This window comes from Nannobrachium achirus (assembly GCF_963921795.1).
Source record: "Nannobrachium achirus genome assembly, chromosome: 4".
NCBI classification, from domain to species: domain Eukaryota; kingdom Metazoa; phylum Chordata; class Actinopteri; order Myctophiformes; family Myctophidae; genus Nannobrachium; species Nannobrachium achirus.
The window spans coordinates 48715514-48736785 of NC_137813.1; the positions used below are offsets into that span (position 1 = coordinate 48715514).

Sequence of the window (21272 nt, forward strand, 5' to 3'; positions counted from 1 at the left end):
AATATATTATATTATACATATAATTTGCCACAAACATTTTCCATTTAACTCCTCACATTCAGCCAAACTGGAGAGAGTGCAGGACTATAAGGATGGCAAAGGATTGCAACAGTTCAAATCACTTGGATTCACATGGATTTTTAACTCTGTTAGTCTTGTTAAATTACAGGCCTGTCTTTCTCCAGCCGTGAACATGCTAGGCATACTGTATACAAGGTATTCACAGGTCGCCTGGCTGCAATCCAATCCCAATGACGCTGCGGCTGAAGCATCGAAAAACGTTAATTTGATAATTACATTTGTAGACGACTTTGATAAATAGTCACCTGAGAATTACGGTTTATCTGACCTGACCTTCTCACCAAAAGACTCCTGCTACTGTTACAGTGTCTGTGTGTGTGTGTGTGTGTGTGTGTGTGTGTGTGTGTGTGTGTGTGTGTGTGTGTGTGTGTGTGTGTGTGTGTGTGTGTGTGTGTGTGCCTGCCTGCGTGCGTGCGTGCGTGCGTGCGTGCGTGCGTGCGTGCGTGCGTGCGTGCGTGCGCGCGCGTGCGTGCGTGTGTGTGTGTCTCCTTACTGAGGCATGCTCTGATACATTTCTAATCCCATCACTGTGACTCTCACATGATACTGAAAGCCCAGCAGGCCCCGTAGCCCAAAGCTACACACCGCATAGTTTTACAATGTTCACTCACATGGTCTGTAGTAGATGAGACGCCTCCACTGCATTCTACAGTGTATACTGTATCTCTCTCACACCAGCTAGGAGGACAGGGAAACTCCTGTCCCAGTAGTGGTTTACGGTATGAAGAGATTTTTGACCATGAGATTTCCTTTGCCCTGGTCAAAGCGGGACGCCACGCAGAATGAGAACACACCACTTCTACAGCCAAGGGTAAGGTGTTGTTCTGTAAGGTACATTCTTAAAGGGGAACGAAACCCTAGGTAGATTTTGTAGTGTTTTTTCCTTCAACGTTTTTCAGGTCAAGGACCCCTTAGCTGAGAGAGAGAGAGAGAGAGAGAGAGAGAGAGAGAGAGAGAGAGAGAGAGAGAGAGAGAGAGAGAGAGAGAGAGAGAGATGAAGCAAGGACCCCCTCTACAAAATGTTTTGCAAATGATTAGTAATATATGAGTAGTAATAGATTAAATAGTTGGGTTCATATACTTGATTCATGTTGCTGATTTTCTTCGATTGTTTGTTTACCCATTATCTTTTTAATATGTTGTAACTCTGAGAAACCCCTAGGGGTCCCAGACCCCCTGTTGAAAACTCATGATCTAAAAACCACAGAAGTGTAATTGCAGGCTGGGCCTTATGCAGAAGTAGGCTACACTCACTGTGACGCAAGCAACGCAGCTGCAGCTAATACAATGTATAATGGGTGCAAGTTGTGTGCAAGCATGACTGTTGACTACTGTCAACACTTGTCACATTGACACACCTAAATATAACACGCCCATTATTATTTGTATCAGATGCAGCCGTGTTGCTCACAGTGTACATCAGCAAGCCATGTCTTTACCCTTCTGTAGTTTTTAACCTTTACAAGAAAACAGACTACAAACTGGACCTAGGTTTCATACCCTTGTCTCTGAGTGGGCGCTCGGGTGGGCGCAGTGGTAAAGTGCCTACCACCACCACGGAGGCTGGGGGTTCAAATCTACCGCGCTGCATCCGTCTATATACGAACACAATTGGCCTGTGTTCGGGGGAGGTAGTGATATTTGTCACTGCGTGTACTCCTGTGGGCTGCTGTCAGCAGTGTTGTTGCACTACATCCTCCCAGTGGGGGCTCCTCACAGGCAGGTGAGTCAGTAGGATACAACAGCAGTGAGTGGGAAGCAATTAATTGCTAACCTGCAGATGCGAGTGAATGTTAACCTCTATGCCTAAACCTAACCCAAACTCTGACCCTAACCTCAGTAACCGTGACGCGGGTGAGTAGCTAACCTGCCGACGCTGGTTGTCGAAAGAATGACACATCGAAAGAGCGAGATTTCCCCATATAAATATAAGTTGGGGGGAAAAAGCATAGGGAAAAAGGCACAAAAGAAAAATCGCTCTGTGTCAAAAGAAGTGTGATTACTGTCTGTTTCAACGGGGATAAGGGGCTAATCATTTTCCAGGACTACTGTACTGTATTTACTCTCCTGTGTCTTTCTGCAGGACGATTCATTAGGAGATTCTGAAGAGCTTTCACCTGTGACAGACGACAGTACAGAGCTCCAACAAGCAGGACAGCATGCAGGCCAAAACCAGAGTCTCTCCAAAGCACACAGAATCCCCCTCCGCCGCTCCTACGGTGACTGCTTCTGGAAGTACTTCCTGTTCGCGACCAACCTGCTCTTCACTGTGATGGGCCTGTGCGTTCTCATCCTGGGGCTGTGGGGCCTCGTCAGCAAAGAGTCCTTCGCACAGGAGAAGATCGGTACCATCGGTACGGACCCAATGCTCATATTTCTGACTCTGGGCATTCTGCTGTCCCTGCTCTGCCTGTCTGGCTGTGTGGGCACCCTGAGGGAGAACACCTGCTTACTGAAGCTCTACTCCACAATGGTCTTGGTGCTGATCACAGCCCAGGTGCTGGCCGCCATCATAGCGTACAGCTTCCAGGGCCAAATAGTAAACGGCCTGCGATCGGGGATGCTCACGGCCATGGCTCGCTATCAGGATGACCTGGATCTGAGGTTCATCACGGATGAGATTCAGGAGGGCCTACAGTGCTGTGGAGCAGACACCTACCGTGACTGGGAGACCAACATGTGAGTAGGGTGAGACCGACAGATGGCTCACAGCCAAGTCATGGAGAGATTCAAGGTTCAATAAAGGTTTTTTGTCACATGCGCTGCATGGTATAGTAACACTGGAGGCATTGACATTCTTGTAATGACGTTGTAGACAAAGTTAATGTCCCCCACACTTTTCTTTCTTTTTTTTAGCGGGGGCTAGTGAAAATTACAAGTATGGCTTGATTTGTGCAATGTGAGCTTATCAGGGGCTTTTGGAGAGAGATGAGACTCCAGTAACTTCAGTTTAGAGCACTGCAGAGTGGAAGTCTGTGCATCTGTGACCAGCTGATGCTTGTTGACACATCGTTAATGCATCAAAGAAGGCAATTATGTGTCTGCACCGTCAAATATGTCGATTTCTATTTTAAGAAATGATCAAAGCCAAGTGGTTGGCCTTGATGTACTGTAGCTAGGCTAGGTTCTAAACAAGAAGCATGTTTACAGTTGTTGCATAGAAATTAAGCACTTTTACATGAACAAGGGGCGGGGGGGATTAGTCCGGCCCCCGGCCCCTTGGGTTTCTGACAATGTGGCCCCTGACACAATTTAGTTGAATACCCCTGCTGTAGGGGGTGCTTAATGTCTGATTTAACATACTTGCTTGGTTTCTCCCAATAAATCATTATATCACTTTTATTTTTTCAAACCAAAAAGACTAAATGTAGTGTCAGGTGGACCCCCCCACTTTATAAATGCCATCTGCACATCTATACAATGTGGTACAGTATCATACATCAATTGTGGCCGGTTCAGGGGTTATTATACATAACTTGAATGTCACTATGATGAAGTCAGTTTATTTGGTCAGGACATTCAAACATGCAAAACAAATCTGACATATTACGTACGTCTACAGTTTATTCAAACGGTAATTCCCCAAGTTCACTCTGCAAACCACCAGTCAGGTCCCTGAACACTGCATTGTTTTCCTTCCTACAGATATTACAACTGCTCAGCACCGGGGGTGTTGGCGTGCGGCGTCCCCGCCACATGCTGCGTAGACCCTCTGGAGAACGGCACGGTGTGGAACTCCCAGTGCGGCGTCGGGGCCATGATGTTGGACGAGTTCTCCGCTCAGAGTGTGATCTTCCTGGGTGGCTGCCTGGGAGGAATCTCCCGCTGGGTGGAACAGCACACGGGACTCATAGGGACAGTCAGCTTTGTGATCCTCGCCGTCCAGGTTCTGACTCTCTTCATCACCATTCGTCTCCTGGACACCATCCAGTGGCACAAAGCTAACAGCAGATATGCGAATGCCGGAAGTAGTACATTGACTACTTGAGGCTTAAATCCTATTTTGTGAAATGTTTCTAAAAAAACATTTCAGAAAACAGACAATCTACATTCTGCAGGACAATGGTGTTTGTGGATCGGCTATTTATTTAGGAAAATCTTGGAAGAGTTTCACCTGTAATTACAAGCCTAAAATAGGGACGCCAGGGTTAAAGTGATCAACACGCATGTGTATTTGAGTGACAGGCCATGATTTATTTAAGATGGAGGGATAACCTAGCCTGCTTCCAGACCATAGACCCCGCCCACTCTCAGAGTGGACTGTTTCTCTGGTCTGGAGCTGAGTACATGAATCGGCAGTGATCAGCCAAAGTTTTCGGCTGATCCAATGAGCGCGGGGGGGGGGGGGGGGGGGGGGTCTAACGAATATCCGCGCCGCCGCCCATTTTTTCAAGCGACGTCATCATCAGAGCGTCATCATTAGAAGATGAGGTGCTCACATGGGTGCTCACGAGGAGACATGTAGTGATTGGGGTTTTTGAAATCAAAGCACCTCCCACCCCCCTCCCTTCCAGAAATCGCCCACAATAGGGCACAGTTTCAGACTACTGCGTGAGCACGCACGCACGCACACACACACACACACACACACACACACACACACACACACACACACACACACACACACACACACACACACACACACACAAACAAGTAACTGCCATTATTAACATAGGTATATTGCTACAAATAGTGTCCAGTTTAATGTGTGTGTTTGTGTGCGTTTGTGGCCTCATGTAGTTGTTGAAAATGTAACTTCTTTCTTTTGTATCATTCCAAAATATCCTCTGTGGAGTCGGTGGGGGATTTTGTTGGAGACATCTGTTAATCTACTGTAAATGTGTACATTTTAGCTTGTCCTTGCTTGTGCCAGTATACGCTTGTTATCCTTTAAGGCAGCCCCTGCCTGCTGACCCCCTTCAGTGACATGAGACTTGAAGACGTTCATTATTATCATCCATAACATTAGGAGGTGTCCTACTGCTACCCACCCTAAGCAAATCACACATTCTCTCTGAAATCGAGTTGTTTATATTCATGTTAATCAACAGTTCATTCATCCAGACTGAGTGATATGCGTTGTATATTGCGTTGTCTAAAGTGCAAAAGAACAAGATGATGCGCACATCTTTTCCAAGTGCTGGTGCTGGGCTCAGGTCGACATGAGATTAAAAAGAATAGAGGTCCGCACAACCGCTGAATGCTCCACAGTGTTTTTAAAACATAGAGTTAGACGATGTTTCGGCCATCAGCTGGCCTTCATCACGTGATGAAGGCCAGCTGATGGCCGAAACGTCGTCTAACTCTATGTTTTAATAAACACATGTGGAGCATTCAGCGGTTGTCTAAAGTGCAGCCATAACTGTAAATTGTCCTTTTGTAAATATATACGTATATATATATTTCTTCCAGACGTTTTCTTTCTATTATTGTACATTCTATAATTTTGTAAGCTTTGAGGAATGGTTAACCGACTACATTTCTGTGACATAAATGATAATATATAAATATATAAATGAGGGCTTAAAGGAGTAGTTCACCCCCAAAATGACTTTTTTTCTATTGATTAGTCACGCCATGGAGAGTAGAGTTCAATAATATTTTTTGGTTTTTGTCACATTCTTAAGACAAAAAATGTATTTGAGTAAATTTATCCCCATTGATTCCGGATGAGGACCCGTTTCGAAACGGGTCCCCATCCGGAACGAATGGGGGTACATTTATTGTTATCACATTTTTGTCTTAGGAATGCGACAAAAAACTAAAAATGTTATTGAACTCTACTCTCCATGGCGTGACTAATCAATAGAAAAAAAGTCATTTTGGGGGTGAACTACTCCTTTAAACGGTTAAGGAGTGGCGTAGTCTTTACCTTGCAGATTTGCACAGGAGGCTTAGCAAAATACAATATACTGTAGTAAAGAGATTCATAGTTTTATTATTTAATTTTATTCAATCAAAGTTCTTATTGTTATACCCATTGCAAAGTAACTTTGTGTGCTCTCAGAGCATCAGTTGTTTCTCACATGGTCATGGAGTACTGATAGGGCTAACCACGAGCTCACAATGATGGAATGGATCAGTGGATAGCAGCAATGGTGTAAAAAGTACTCACATTTCTCACTTAAGTAAAAGTATCAATAATGCAATATAACTAGAAAATATTGTTCCTTCGAAACAATTGTGGGCTCGCTTCAAGCCAGAAAACAATGGCTATAAAAGCACAAAATGTCAAGATCGCAGGCAGTGCTCTCTTTGACGTTACTGACGTCAAAGATTGGTCCATTTTGTTCCAAAAATGTGTTGTGCAAAAGTTGACCCACTGGTGGCGCTATAACAGGCCAATGTGAGAAGGGTGGTATCTGTTCCTTGACCTATTGGGAATGTGCTTGCAAGATTTCACGCACATTGCAGGCTGTGTTCATGATTTGAGGTGTTTTTGGCCTTGGCTACTTTATCGCTGCTTGCAGCTATATTTATAATTATTATTATATTTTTTGTTTGTGTGCACTTCATAGGCATATTAGATAAAGGTCCTTAGATTGTGTGTAGAATGTTTCATGCAAATTGCGAGAAAAAAAAACTAACGGGTTTAAGCGTGTCACAAACTGCTCAAAATGATATAGCGCCCCCTTTGGCCAATTGGGGTAAGATTGGTTTTAGTGATATTTGGACTAACACTCTACATCTTTGCCAATTGCTATGAACATGTTACTTTGCATGTATGATTTAGAGGCAGAAGAATAATTTGCATAAAACTGCAATATTCATTGAATTTATTTAAAAAAGCATGTTTCAATTTTAAAGAAATCCGATCTGACAGATCTTTAGATATCGGTCCAAAGTTCACGTAAAAAAAGTTTTGTGCACGTGGAGCGAAAATTCCAGAATAAAAGCGGGTTTACGCGTTTTACAAACTGCTCAATGTGGCGGAAAATCGAAGGGCGGAGCTTACTTAACAACGACACAGATGTCTTCCGCTCGAGTCAAAGCACGCGTGTAACAAGTTGCATGTCTTCAAACAAAACGAGTCATGACTTATGCCCGTTTGAAGTTTGAATTTTCAAACGCTTCGTATAGCGCCCCCCTTTGGCCGATTGGAATAAAATTGGTTTCAGTGATACTTTGACTAACCCTCCACATCTTTGCCAAATGCCATGAACGTGTAACTTTGCATGTATGATTTAGAGGCCGAAGAATAATTTGCATAAAACCGCAATATTGATTGAATCATTAAAAAATTATATTTCACTTTAAAAAAAATCTGGTTGATCAATCTGACCGTATTGGTCCAAAGTTCATGTGAAAAAAGTTTCATGCGCGTAACGCGAAAATCCCAGGAGGAGATAGATTTTTACTGTTTTTCATATAATTCCGAATTGTGGGAGACCTAAAGGTCAGAGGTCAAAAGTTAGAGGGTAAAAGTTGTTCGGCATGAGGAGACGCATACGTGTATACAGGTTTCATGACTGTAACTCAAACACAGCATGAGCTATACCTGTTCAAAGTTCGCACTTTCGAAGGCTTCCTACAGCGCCACCATTTGGCCGATTGCTATAAAAAATAATAGCGCACTTCGCCACTGTAAACTGAACACATTGATGTTTTTATTTTCATTTTCTCACTAAGTATGTAGGAGTAGAAAGGAACCGAAGTTCCCGTCTACTGTCTGACTGACTGACTGATAGATAAACTAGAAAAATATTGTTCCTTCGAAACAATTGTGGGCTCGCTTCAAGCCAGAAAACAATGGCTATAAAAGCACAAAACGTCAAGATCGCAGGCAGTGCTCTCTTTAACGTTACTGACGTCAAAGATTGGTCCATTTTGTTCCAAAAATGTGTTGTGCAAAAGTTGACCCGCTGGTGGCGCTATAACAGGCCAATGTGAGAAGGTTGGTATCTGTTCCTTGACCTATTGGGAATGTGCTTGCAAGATTTCACGCACATCCCAGGCTGTGTTCATGATTTGAGGTGTTTTTGGCTTTGGCCACTTTATCGCTGCTTGCAGCTATATTTATTATTATTATTTTATAATTTTTTTGTGTGCACTTCATAGGCATGTTAGATAAAGGTCCTTAGATTGCGTGTAGAATGTTTCATGCAAATTGCAAAAAAAATCCTAGAATAAAAACGGGTTTAAGCGTTTTACAAACTGCTCAAAATTATATAGCGCCCCCCTTTGGCCATTTGGGGTAAGATTGGTTTCAGTGATATTTGAACTAACCCTCTACACTATTTTGTCATGAAAATGTGACTTTGCATGTATGTTTTAGAGGCAGAAGAATAATTTGCATAAAAATGCAATATTGTTTGAATTATTTAAAAAAGCATGTTTCAATGTTAAAGAAATCCGATCTGACAGATCTTTAGATATCGGTCCAAAGTTCACGTAAAAAAAGTTTTGTGCACGTGACGCGAAAATTCCAGAATAAAAGCGGGTTTACGCGTTTTACAAACTGCTCAAAAAGGCGGAAAATTGAAGGGCGGAGCTTACTTAACAACGACACATATGTCTTCCGCTTGAGTCAAAGCACGCGTGTAACAAGTTGCATGTCTTCAAACGAAACGAGTCATGACTTATGCCCGTTTGAAGTTTGAATTTTCAGACGCTTCGTATAGCGCCCCCCTTTGGCCGATTGGAATAAAATTGGTTTCAGTGATACTTTGACTAACCCTCCACATCTTTGCCAAATGCCATGAACGTGTAACTTTGCATGTATGATTTAGAGGCCGAAGAATAATTTGCATAAAACCGCAATATTGATTAAATTATTAGAAAATTATATTTCACTTTAAAAAAAATCTGGTTGATCAATCTGACCGTATTGGTCCAAAGTTCATGTGAAAAAAGTTTTGTGCGCGTATCGAAAAAAACCCAGGAGGAGATAGATTTTTACTGTTTTTCATATAATTCCGAATTGTGGGAGATCTAAAGGTCAGAGGTCAAAAGTCAGAGGCTAAAAGTTGTTCGGCATGAGGAGACGCATACGTGTATACAGGTTTCATGCCTGTACCTCAAACACAGCATGAGCTATACCTGTTCAAAGTTCGCACTTTCGAAGGCTTCGTGCAGCGCCACCATTTGGCCGATTGCTATAAAAAATAATAGCGCACTTCGCCACTGTAAACTGAACACATTGATGTTTTTATTTTCATTTTCTCACTAAGTATGTAGGAGTAGAAAGGAACCGAAGTTCCCGTCTACTGTCTGACTGACTGACTGACTGATAGATAAACTAGAAAAATATTGTTCCTTCGAAACAATAGTGGGCTCGCTTCAAGCCAGAAAACAATGGCTATAAAAGCACAAAATGTCAAGATCGCAGGCAGTGCTCTCTTTGACGTTACTGACGTCAAAGATTGGTCCATTTTGTTCCAAAAATGTGTTGTGCAAAAGTTGACCCGCTGGTGGCGCTATAACAGGCCAATGTGAGAAGGTTGGTATCTGTTCCTTGACCTATTGGGAATGTGCTTGCAAGATTTCACGCACATCCCAGGCTGTGTTCATGATTTGAGGTGTTTTTGGCTTTGGACACTTTATCGCTGCTTGCAGCTATATTTATTATTATTATTTTATAATTTTTTTGTGTGCACTTCATAGGCATGTTAGATAAAGGTCCTTAGATTGCGTGTAGAATGTTTCATGCAAATTGCAAAAAAAATCCTAGAATAAAAACGGGTTTAAGCGTTTTACAAACTGCTCAAAATTATATAGCGCCCCCCTTTGGCCATTTGGGGTAAGATTGGTTTCAGTGATATTTGAACTAACCCTCTACACTATTTTGTCATGAAAATGTGACTTTGCTTGTATGTTTTAGAGGCAGAAGAATAATTTGCATAAAAATGCAATATTGTTTGAATTATTTAAAAAAGCATGTTTCAATGTTAAAGAAATCCGATCTGACAGATCTTTAGATATCGGTCCAAAGTTCACGTAAAAAAAGTTTTGTGCACGTGACGCGAAAATTCCAGAATAAAAGCGGGTTTACGCGTTTTACAAACTGCTCAAAGTGGCGGAAAATCGAAGGGCGGAGCTTACTTAACAACGACACAGATGTCTTCCGCTTGAGTCAAAGCACGCGTGTAACAAGTTGCATGTCTTCAAACGAAACGAGTCATGACTTATGCCCGTTTGAAGTTTGAATTTTCAGACGCTTCGTATAGCGCCCCCCTTTGGCCGATTGGAATAAAATTGGTTTCAGTGATACCTTGACTAACCCTCTACATCTTTGCCAAATGCCATGAACGTGTAACTTTGCATGTATGATTTAGAGGCCGAAGAATAATTTGCATAAAACTGCAATATTTATTGAATTATTAAAAAATTATATTTCACTTTAAAAGAAATCCGCCGAGATTAGTTTGACCGTATTGGTCCAAAGTTCATGTGAAAAAAGTTTTGTGCGCGTATCGAAAAAAACCCAGGAGGAGATAGATTTTTACTGTTTTTCATATAATTCCAAATTGTGGGAGATCTAAAGGTCAGAGGTCAAAAGTCAGAGGCTAAAAGTTGTTCGGCATGAGGAGACGCATACGTGTATACAGGTTTCATGCCTGTACCTCAAACACAGCATGAGCTATACCTGTTCAAAGTTCGCACTTTCGAAGGCTTCCTACAGCGCCACCATTTGGCCGATTGCTGTAAAAAGTAATAGCACACTTCGCCACTGTAAACTGAACACATTGATGTTTTTATTTTCATTTTCTCACTAAGTATGTAGGAGTAGAAAGGAACCGAAGTTTTTTGATACTTGATATGACTGCCTGCCTGCCTGATAGATAAATAACTAGAAAAATATTGTTCCTTCGAAACAATTGTGGGCTCGCTTCAAGCCAGAAAACAATGGCTATAAAAGCACAAAATGTCAAGATCGCAGGCAGTGCTCTCTTTGACGTTACTGACGTCAAAGATTGGTCCATTTTTTCCAAAAATGTGTTGTGCAAAAGTTGACCCGCTGGTGGCGCTATAACAGGCCAATGTGAGAAGGTTGGTATCTGTTCCTTGACCTATTGGGAATGTGCTTGCAAGATTTCACGCACATCCCAGGCTGTGTTCATGATTTGAGGTGTTTTTGGCTTTGGACACTTTATCGCTGCTTGCAGCTATATTTATTATTATTATTTTATAATTTTTTTGTGTGCACTTCATAGGCATGTTAGATAAAGGTCCTTAGATTGCGTGTAGAATGTTTCATGCAAATTGCAAAAAAAATCCTAGAATAAAAACGGGTTTAAGCGTTTTACAAACTGCTCAAAATTATATAGCGCCCCCCTTTGGCCATTTGGGGTAAGATTGGTTTCAGTGATATTTGAACTAACCCTCTACACTATTTTGTCATGAAAATGTGACTTTGCATGTATGTTTTAGAGGCAGAAGAATAATTTGCATAAAAATGCAATATTGTTTGAATTATTTAAAAAAGCATGTTTCAATGTTAAAGAAATCCGATCTGACAGATCTTTAGATATCGGTCCAAAGTTCACGTAAAAAAAGTTTTGTGCACGTGACGTGAAAATTCCAGAATAAAAGCGGGTTTACGCGTTTTACAAACTGCTCAAAATGGCGGAAAATCGAAGGGCGGAGCTTACTTAAAAACGACACAGATGTCTTCCGCTCGAGTCAAAGCACGCGTGTAACAAGTTGCATGTCTTCAAATGAAACGAGTCATGACTTATGCCCGTTTGAAGTTTGAATTTTCAAACGCTTCGTATAGCGCCCCCCTTTGGCCGATTGGAATAAAATTGGTTTCAGTGATACTTTGACTAACCCTCTACATCTTTGCCAAATGCCATGAACGTGTAACTTTGCATGTATGATTTAGAGACCGAAGAATAATTTGCATAAAACCGCAATATTGATTGAATTATTAAAAAATTATATTTCACTTTAAAAAAAATCTGGTTGATCAATCTCACCGTATTGGTCCAAAGTTCATGTGAAAAAAGTTTCGTGCGCGTAACAAAAAAAACCCAGGAGGAGATAGATTTTTACTGTTTTTCATATAATTCCGAATTGTGGGAGATCTAAAGGTCAGAGGTCAAAAGTCAGAGGCTAAAAGTTGTTCGGCATGAGGAGACGCATACGTGTATACAGGTTTCATGCCTGTACCTCAAACACAGCATGAGCTATACCTGTTCAAAGTTCGCACTTTCGAAGGCTTCGTGCAGCGCCACCATTTGGCCGATTGCTATAAAAAATAATAGCGCACTTCGCCACTGTAAACTGAACACATTGATGTTTTTATTTTCATTTTCTCACTAAGTATGTAGGAGTAGAAAGGAACCGAAGTTCCCGTCTACTGTCTGACTGACTGACTGACTGATAGATAAACTAGAAAAATATTGTTCCTTCGAAACAATTGTGGGCTCGCTTCAAGCCAGAAAACAATGGCTATAAAAGTACAAAATGTCAAGATCGCAGGCAGTGCTCTCTTTGACGTTACTGACGTCAACGATTGGTCCATTTTGTTCCAAAAATGTGTTGTGCAAAAGTTGACCCGCTGGTGGCGCTATAACAGGCCAATGTAAGAAGGGTGGTATCTGTTCCTTGACCTATTGGGAATGTGCTTGCAAGATTTCACGCACATTGCAGGCTGTGTTCATGATTTGAGGTGTTTTTGGCTTTGGCCACTTTATCGCTGCTTGCAGCTATATTCATTATTATAATTTTTTTGTGTGTGTGCACTTCATAGGCATATTAGATAAAGGTCCTTAGATTGTGTGTAGAATGTTTCATGCAAATTGCAAAAAAAAAATCCTAACGGGTTTAAGCGTTTCACAAACTGCTCAAAATGATATAGCGCCCCCCTTTGTTCAATTGGGGTAAGATTGGTTTTAGTGATATTTGGACTAACACTCTACATCTTTGCCAAATGCCATGAACATGTTACTTTGCATGTATGATTTAGAGGCAGAAGAATAATTTGCATAAAACTGCAATATTCATTGAATTTATTTAAAAAAGCATGTTTCAATTTTAAAGAAATCCGATCCGACAGATCTTTAGATATCGGTCCAAAGTTCACGTAAAAAAAGTTTTGTGCACGTGGAGCGAAAATTCCAGAATAAAAGCGGGTTTACGCGTTTTACAAACTGCTCAATATGGCGGAAAATCGAAGGGCGGAGCTTACTTAACAACGACACAGATGTCTTCCGCTCGAGTCAAAGCACGCGTGTAACAACTTGCATGTCTTCAAACAAAACGAGTCATGACTTATGCCCGTTTGAAGTTTGAATTTTCAAACGCTTCGTATAGCGCCCCCCTTTGGCCGATTGGAATAAAATTGGTTTCAGTGATACTTTGACTAACCCTCCACATCTTTGCCAAATGCCATGAACGTGTAACTTTGCATGTATGATTTAGAGGCCGAAGAATAATTTGCATAAAACCGCAATATTGATTGAATTATTAAAAAATTATATTTCACTTTAAAAAAAATCTGGTTGATCAATCTGACCGTATTGGTCCAAAGTTCATGTGAAAAAAGTTTTGTGCACTTGATGCGAAAATCCCAGGAGGAGATAGATTTTTACTGTTTTTCATATAATTCCGAATTGTGGGAGACCTAAAGGTCAGAGGTCAAAAGTTAGAGGGTAAAAGTTGTTCGGCATGAGGAGACGCATACGTGTATACAGGTTTCATGGCTGTAACTAAAACACAGCATGAGCTATACCTGTTCAAAGTTCGCACTTTCGAAGGCTTCCTACAGCGCCACCATTTGGCTGATTGCTATAAAAAATAATAGCGCACTTCGCCACTGTAAACTGAACACATTGATGTTTTTATTTTCATTTTCTCACTAAGTATGTAGGAGTAGAAAGGAACCGAAGTTCCCGTCTACTGTCTGACTGACTGACTGACTGATAGATAAACTAGAAAAATATTGTTCCTTCGAAACAATTGTGGGCTCGCTTCAAGCCAAAAAACTATGGCTATAATAGTACAAAATGTCAAGTTTGCAGGCAATAAAATGTAAATTTAATTACAATGCAGACAAGCAGAGTTATTACATGAACCTAACAGTATGGACAATCAAATCAACATAAAAATATAGCTGCAAGTAGTGGAAAAAACTGTGTTCTTGAACCTTTCATGACAATCAGATGCTGCATGTGTTATTTTAAGGCATTGTGTTCCAAAAATGTGTTATTCAAAAGTTGACCTGCTTGGTGGCCAATGTGAGAAGGGTGGCATCTGTTCCTTGACCTAGTGGGAATGTGCATGCAAAATGGAGGATGCTGAGACACAGGCTATACCATTCTTTTTTTTAAATGGAAACCAGTGAGGTACATGGCTGAAAAATGCAAGAGATCTGTAGAGACGGGTTTGTTATTGAACAACACTTTGTTTTAACCTTTGAGGGATATGAATAATTGTCCATCACATGGCATGTGCTATGTAACCAAAGCATGACGATACAAGTGCATAAAGTGACAAATGGAACATTTATTTTGCAACTCAATGCTGACTAAGTTGTGTGGGGCATATCTTCAACAACAGTAATATCTGCACATTATTAATTGGAGATTGTATTTCTTCCCTTCAAAAAGCAACCATATGATTTCCTTTAAAAGGTTATACACATCAACATACAGTCATGTCTCACAATGTACATCAACACTCAAATTAACATACTGGCGATTGTTACGTCCCCGTCTAGGGAAAAAAAGGGGATGTAACATGAATTGGGAGTGAAACCCGTTTTTATTCATAACTTAAGATATTTACATTATTTGAAATTGGAAAATACTACAAAATCATAAAGACACACGGAGCAAATCAGGGAAACAATCAAAACATACTAATACTAACCTTGAGTTATAAACTACTAACCTAAACACAAAATAAAAGTTACAACAGAACCCTAATGCTTACCTGCTCTACTATAAACTACCAAAATAGGAGAAAATACAAAACGCAGGCTTCCGTGGCCGTGAACATGTTAACTTAAGTTATCATTAATGTCCTTAGACTGTGTGCAAAACTTTATGGGAGGACAACACTTAAATTATTTAGCCAATTGTGTTGGATCACAAACTGAAGCTCAGAGCAGAGGGAGGTTATTCAGGCAAAGTTTTTCTTCAGGAAGTTGATAGGCCCGTTGGAGGAGGAATCATGGGACGTGACCTCAGAGTTATCTTTGAGCTCATGTTTGATCTGATTGGCCAGCTGCTTGCCTAGCTCGACCCTATGGGAAGGGAAGACAACAACTTAGTCAACCAACCCAAAAAAACACATTTCAAATGTTGAACAAAAATATTTTTTTAATATAATGCATCAGAGTAGAAGACAGGGTGTGTTAATATCACAGTACCTTGATGAATGAGCTGATAGAAGGCATGCTGTCCATTGGTCCTTGGCTCTCCCCAGACGATCGGTCCAGTGTGGTATGGGACATGGGTTCCACTTTTGCTGATATTCTTCCTGTTAAATTCCATGTCACCCTGTGGACCACAAGCAACGATCACAATCAGACGCAATGCAGCTTCTCTATCTCTGCCATCCTGACAGCAACCAGGCTTTCCTGATTTCAACCAGGTCAACGCTGCAGGGGGCCTAACACTTACAGTAAAACTTTGTGTCTGACTCTGAACTTTAGATACAGATGCTACTTGTTCACTCACACAAAACACACTGTGTACAGTATATTGCATGTATACAGTATGTGCACATGATGCAACTATAAGCCATACTGCCTGTCTGAAAGACTCTGAAGAAGTCTGTTTAGTGGAGTTACCTTAATAAACAGGTGTTTCATGCAAAACATGTTTTTTCCGCAAAGAATATCTAAAAAATTACTTTTTATAAAAAAAGTTGAATTGTTGATCAGGCAGTTGACTGGCAGAAAATGAGTTAGCCTATATGGAACCAAGAAAGTCAGTCGGATCAGCAGACAAAAAGAAAGCCTCAAATCCCTATGGAATAACATGATCATCAATATGATGTCATAGTACTGTTGTCATAGACTGGCCTGTACTTACAACTCAGTACATATAACCTGTTGTACCAACAGATGTTATTCCCCAGCTCCTGTCTTCCCATGATCATCAATATGATGTCATAGTACTGTTGTCATAGACTGGCCTGTACTTACAACTCAGTACATATAACCTGTTGTACCAACAGATGTTATTCCCCAGCTCCTGTCTTCCATCTTTCAGTCCCTCTGCCTCTCAACCCTTTTGTTCAGCGTTTCAGTCTCTGTGTGACTGACCTGCTGGAAGTTGGCAGCAAAGCGGTGCATATACTGGTCGTAGGGCAGCATGGTGTGGGTCTCAGCCTGGAAGAAGTTGATGTACCAGACTCCCAGCACAGCCAGAAGCACCGGAAGATTCTTTTCCAGAGGCGTGTTACGGAAATGATCCTGAGGTGGAATTAGGGAAAGAAAAAACATACAACTTATTTTTACAGTGGTGACACAATGGGCAGAAGGTACAGAGTGAGGAGATGACACAGAGCATATCTATGTTCCCAAGGCCCACCCTAACCCTACTCTAATGCGAATAGGACCCTGTTAGGAATGACTTCCCAACAGCAGAAACACTAACCTCCAGCTCTTTGCGGGCCTTGTCTGAGGTCTTCCCCTTCATCAGCGATTCTGTCTGGGCCAGAAAGTTGGCCACCAGGATCTGAACAACCAAAGAAAGAGTCAGGACAGACTATTAATTTGAACCATTTAGAAAGAGATGCTTACAGTTTGTTTAGTTGCCCACGGGCACTGGATTACAACAGATGAATAAAGGAGACAGAGGTACAGTACATGTTCTCACATTCAAAATGGTCAGATATCTTCTGCAAATAATGATTAAAAACTATGAGAACCGTTATTGGGTCACTGGGGAGGGTACCTTAATTGTGATGAAGGTTGCCCCTGATTGGGTTCTGTGACTGGGCAGGAATGAGGAAGTTGGCAGGAATCATTCTGGTGCCTAGTTGGATAACACATGAGTTGAACTGGTCAAAGATAGGAAAAGTGACATTTACAAAGGTCCTCAGGAATTTACAGCAGTGGCCAGCAAGTAAATCTGACCTCAGGCCAGTTCTTTTCTACTGCAGAAACATCATAAACTATCTGCTCAAAGTTCTTCCTCCAGACCAAATATGCCAACAGGGCAAGGGAACAATCTGTTAAAAGATCCACTACTTACCAACCAGAACTCCAAGCATAAAGGGACTCAGTTTCTTGAAAATAATTGAGTTGCTTGGTTTGTTCCCTTGGAAGACCTAATGTTGGACAGGGATGAAAAGAACATAACATAATTCAAAATTGGTATTGAACAAAACAGCAATCTACAGTGAGGTTTAAATAAGCAGACAAGTTAATGTCCATTGGGATATTAACCTCTGTAAAATTTAAGAGTTGAGTCTGGCAAGCTTAAAGGGATATTTTACTTTCAAAACAACTAAAATGTCAGGAGAGACTATTAATTTGAACCATTTAGAAAGAGACGCTTACAGTTTGTTCAGTTGCCCACAGGCACTGGATTACAACAGATGAATAAAGCAGACTGAAGTACAGTACATGTTTTCACATTCAAAATGATCAGATATCTTCTGCAAATAATGATTAAAAACTATGAGAACCGTTATTGGGTCACTGGGGAGAGTACCTTGTGATGAAGGTTGTCCCTGATGGGGTTCTGTGACTGGGCAGGAATGAGGAAGTCGGCAGGAATCATTCTGGTGTCTGGTTGGGTAACACAGAAGTTGAACTGGTCAAAGATAACACAAAGGAAAAGTGACATTCATGAAGGTCCTCAGGAATTAACAACAGAGGTCAGCTAGTAAATCTCACCTCAGGCCAATTCTTTTCTAAGCCATTAATTAGATGGCACACAATCAATGGCTAATTTAGGAACTAGAACAAACCATCTTATATACAACTATATTGCTACAACAATTGACTCACGTCTTTAGCCACCTGGAGGAACCAATCCCACGCAGACTCAGCGTTGATGATGGTCTCTTGGGTGATGATGTCTAAAAAAGGTTGATAAACTGATATTAATGCCCGGTGAGTAGGTTGGTGCCTTGCATGGTTTCCTCCACCTCCGGTGTATGAATGTGTGTGTGAATGGGTGAATGTAATGCAATCTATGTAAAGTGCCTTGGATTAAAGTGCTATATAAATGCACCATTTACCATTTACCACCCATAAGCCGTTTACTATATGTGCACGTCAACACAACTTCTTTGTCAGACTGGCATCATCATCCAAGACCAGATCATTTATACTTTTGATGTATGTAGGGATTGTAGGCATATGGCAAAGTGCATTGTTTTCACAATAATTAGGTTTGCATATTGTTCTTAATTTTCTACTGTATAGACTGTTAAAATGCTGACTTTAGAACATTACATAGTTTTATAATATAACATGTCTATTGGTTCACATTTGAACTGATACAGTTCAAGTATATTTACCAGTGTTGGCAGCAGGCAGTCCATACACTGATGATTTATCTCGGAACGGCCATGGCAACAGACTTCATTATGGCAATATATTTATTGAAAAGGCCCACTTCAACAGGATTGAGCCTATAAAAGACGAACATACATACTACACACACACACACACACACACACACACACACACACACACACACACACACACACACACACACACACACACAATGAGGCGTTGTGAGCATGTAAGATTGGCAATTTTCACAATTTCTGCCTCTATATATTTGACAATTTGGACAATGTTAAATTTGTCATTTTAGAGGTATTAAAAAGTCCTTCAATTTGCAGTTTAGAAATGTTGAGTGGGAAAACAATGTTTCACATAGATTCATAAGATTTTTTTATGAATCTATGTGACCCCCCCCCCCAAATAATGGGGGGTCGTGTGTGATGTGATGATGTCATCAAACGATAAAATCGACATCAACTCAACTTTTTACAGAGTCGAGTTGACTTCACCAGTTGTTAAAGGACAACTTTGTTTTTTTACAACAAGGGTTCATATTTTAGATTGTAATTAGAGAAAAGAAAAAGTGAATGTTAAAATGTTTTCATTTGCTTCGTTCTATTGTTTTAGAGATTCTTATTTCAGTGTTTGGGGCATGGACGTGTTGGAGTAAATATGTCATTTTACACAGAATAAGCCCATTCCCAAGATACAACACAACCTTTCATGGTTGGATGTGACTTATGGGGGCTAGAAGTGTTACTGTAAATAGCAATAAAGATACTGCTGGCTTATTGTGTCTAAAAATACATATTTAGCCACTTGTACGCATGCCCCCATGCGTACGCATGCCCCACATTTCAGCCCGGTAAACGTGATAAAACAATAGAACAAAGCAAATGAAAACATTTTAACATTAACTTTTTCTTTTCTCTAATTACAATCTAAAATATGAACCCTTGTTGTAAAAAACCAAAGTTGTCCTTTAATGCAACACACACTCAGTGAAATCAACTACAATTATAAAAACACAATCACAATTGGGTAGGGCCTATATGGTCAGATGCTTCATGATTTAGTGAATCCAGAAGGATACTTACAGTTCAAGAGTTGCAGGCGAACTTTGCACAGGAAGGTCTTTCAGGTTGCTCAGTCAAGCAGTGCCTGAAATTAGGTTTAAAATACATTAAAATACATTAAAATGGTTTGGGTGAGTCGTATCATTGGTATATTTGTTACATTGAAAGTTTCTTTGATGTATTTTTGGGCTCATTTGACTGTTAGTGTGTGGCATTCCTGGTTATTCGTAAGGTCCTTTTTTCCTGTTAACTTACAGCGATGTTCCACAGTGATGTTCCACAGTGATGTTCCACATGTCATCATTGTTGCCTATCTTCAACTTGAAACTAGTATGATTGTCTGTCTGTGGGTTTGGTCATTTGTGTGTCCTCAGGTGGCTGGTGAGGCCGGCCCTTGATTTACATGTTTTGTTGCAATGGGGACATATGTGAGCAGTTGTCCTGATAGTGGCAGTTTGAGGAGTTTTGGTGTCCTGATAGTGGCAGTTTGAGGAGTTTTGGTGTCGGATCCTAGTGGCCTTCTCTTGGTCTTATTTGCTTCATGATGTTGAACCAGGGTGCTTTCAACAGACACTTTAGAAGTTATTACACAGTACACAGGATTGTGGTAACTATAGTATGTTTGTAATATTCCTGACTGGATAACTTGACACTGTAAGGTCTTTCAAGTTGCTCGGGCAAGCAGTGCCTGAAATTAGGTGCTTTCAAACATGGTTTAAAATACATTAAAATACATTAAAATAGTTTGGGTGAGTGGTATATTGAAAGTTTCTTTGATGTATTTTTGGGCTTGTTTGACTGTGTGGCATTCCTGGTTATTCATCGATATTCTTCAGGGCTTCATCATTTTTCTTTTTTAGGTGACAGAAATACTGTTAGAGCTTCTTTTTTCCCTGTTACTCTACAGCAGTTTTACACAGTGATGTTCCACATGTCATCATTTTTGCCAATCTTCAACTTGAAACTACTATGATCGTTTGTCTGTGGGTTTGGTCATTTGTGTGTCCTAAGGTGGCTGATGAGGCCGGCCCTTGATTTACATGTTTTGTTACAATGGGGACATATGTGAGCAGTTGTCTTGATAGTAGCAGTTGGAGGAGTTTTGGTGTCGGATCCTAGTGGCTTTCTCTTTGTCTTATTTGCTTCATGATGTTGAACCAGGGTGCTTTCAACAGAAACATTAGAAGTTATTACACAGTACACAGGATTGTGGTAACTATAGTATGTTTGTAATATTCCTGACTGGATACAATTCTGTGGTTGAGAGATGAAAATGTGGTCCAACAGTGTGTTCTTTTCAGTGGTTGCACTTGTGATTACTTGTACATATCCTCTGGATTCAAAAACATCAAATATTGGATGTGGTGTGCTGGACAAAAGGTTTTCATTAAAGTCTCCGCACACAATGATTGGGTGATGATCCATGATTTCTAAAGACCCCAAAAGGTTTTTCAGATTCGAGATGAATGAGTCAACATTGTAGGTTGGAGGTCTGTACACAGCAGCAATCAGTGCATTGAGTGGGGCTTCAACTTTGACAACCATGAACTCCAAGTCAGTTACGTTATGTATATATTGCTTTTCACAGGCTTGAATGTGTGTTTTTACATATATAGCAACTCCACCACCGTTTAGATTGGCCATGCAAGAATCGTTGGTGTAAGAAACGTGTCGGTTACGTTTGAACATACTGTATC

General features: G+C 40.7%; 2 protein-coding genes across 3 annotated transcripts; one reads left to right on the forward strand and one right to left on the reverse strand.

The window, feature by feature from the left end:
• Positions 1-802: 802 nt before the first annotated feature.
• Positions 803-4069, forward strand: tspan10 (tetraspanin 10; the record flags this gene model as incomplete). Its single annotated transcript, XM_080723346.1, has 3 exons — positions 803-892; positions 2165-2760; positions 3727-4069. 3 exons carry the CDS (start codon positions 803-805, stop codon positions 4067-4069), a joined length of 1029 nt encoding a protein of 342 aa, XP_080579472.1.
• Positions 4070-16322: 12253 nt separating this feature from the next.
• LOC308283676 (uncharacterized protein) lies at positions 16323-20205 on the reverse strand. 2 transcript variants are annotated; one of them, XR_013961950.1, is made up of 8 exons: positions 19597-20205; positions 18508-18643; positions 17993-18063; positions 17694-17795; positions 17232-17307; positions 16932-17012; positions 16632-16712; positions 16323-16447 (listed from the first exon to the last, which is right to left on the reverse strand). XR_013961950.1 is itself a non-coding variant. In XM_080724145.1 (8 exons), exons 2-7 carry the CDS (start codon positions 18529-18531, stop codon positions 16673-16675), a joined length of 369 nt encoding a protein of 122 aa, XP_080580271.1. In that variant the 5' UTR covers positions 18532-18643; positions 19597-20205; the 3' UTR covers positions 16323-16447; positions 16632-16672. The 2 variants fall into 2 exon arrangements, 1 of the variants encoding a protein (XP_080580271.1); XM_080724145.1 differs by having other exon boundaries at positions 17694-17770.
• Between the last annotated feature and the right edge of the window lie 1067 nt (positions 20206-21272).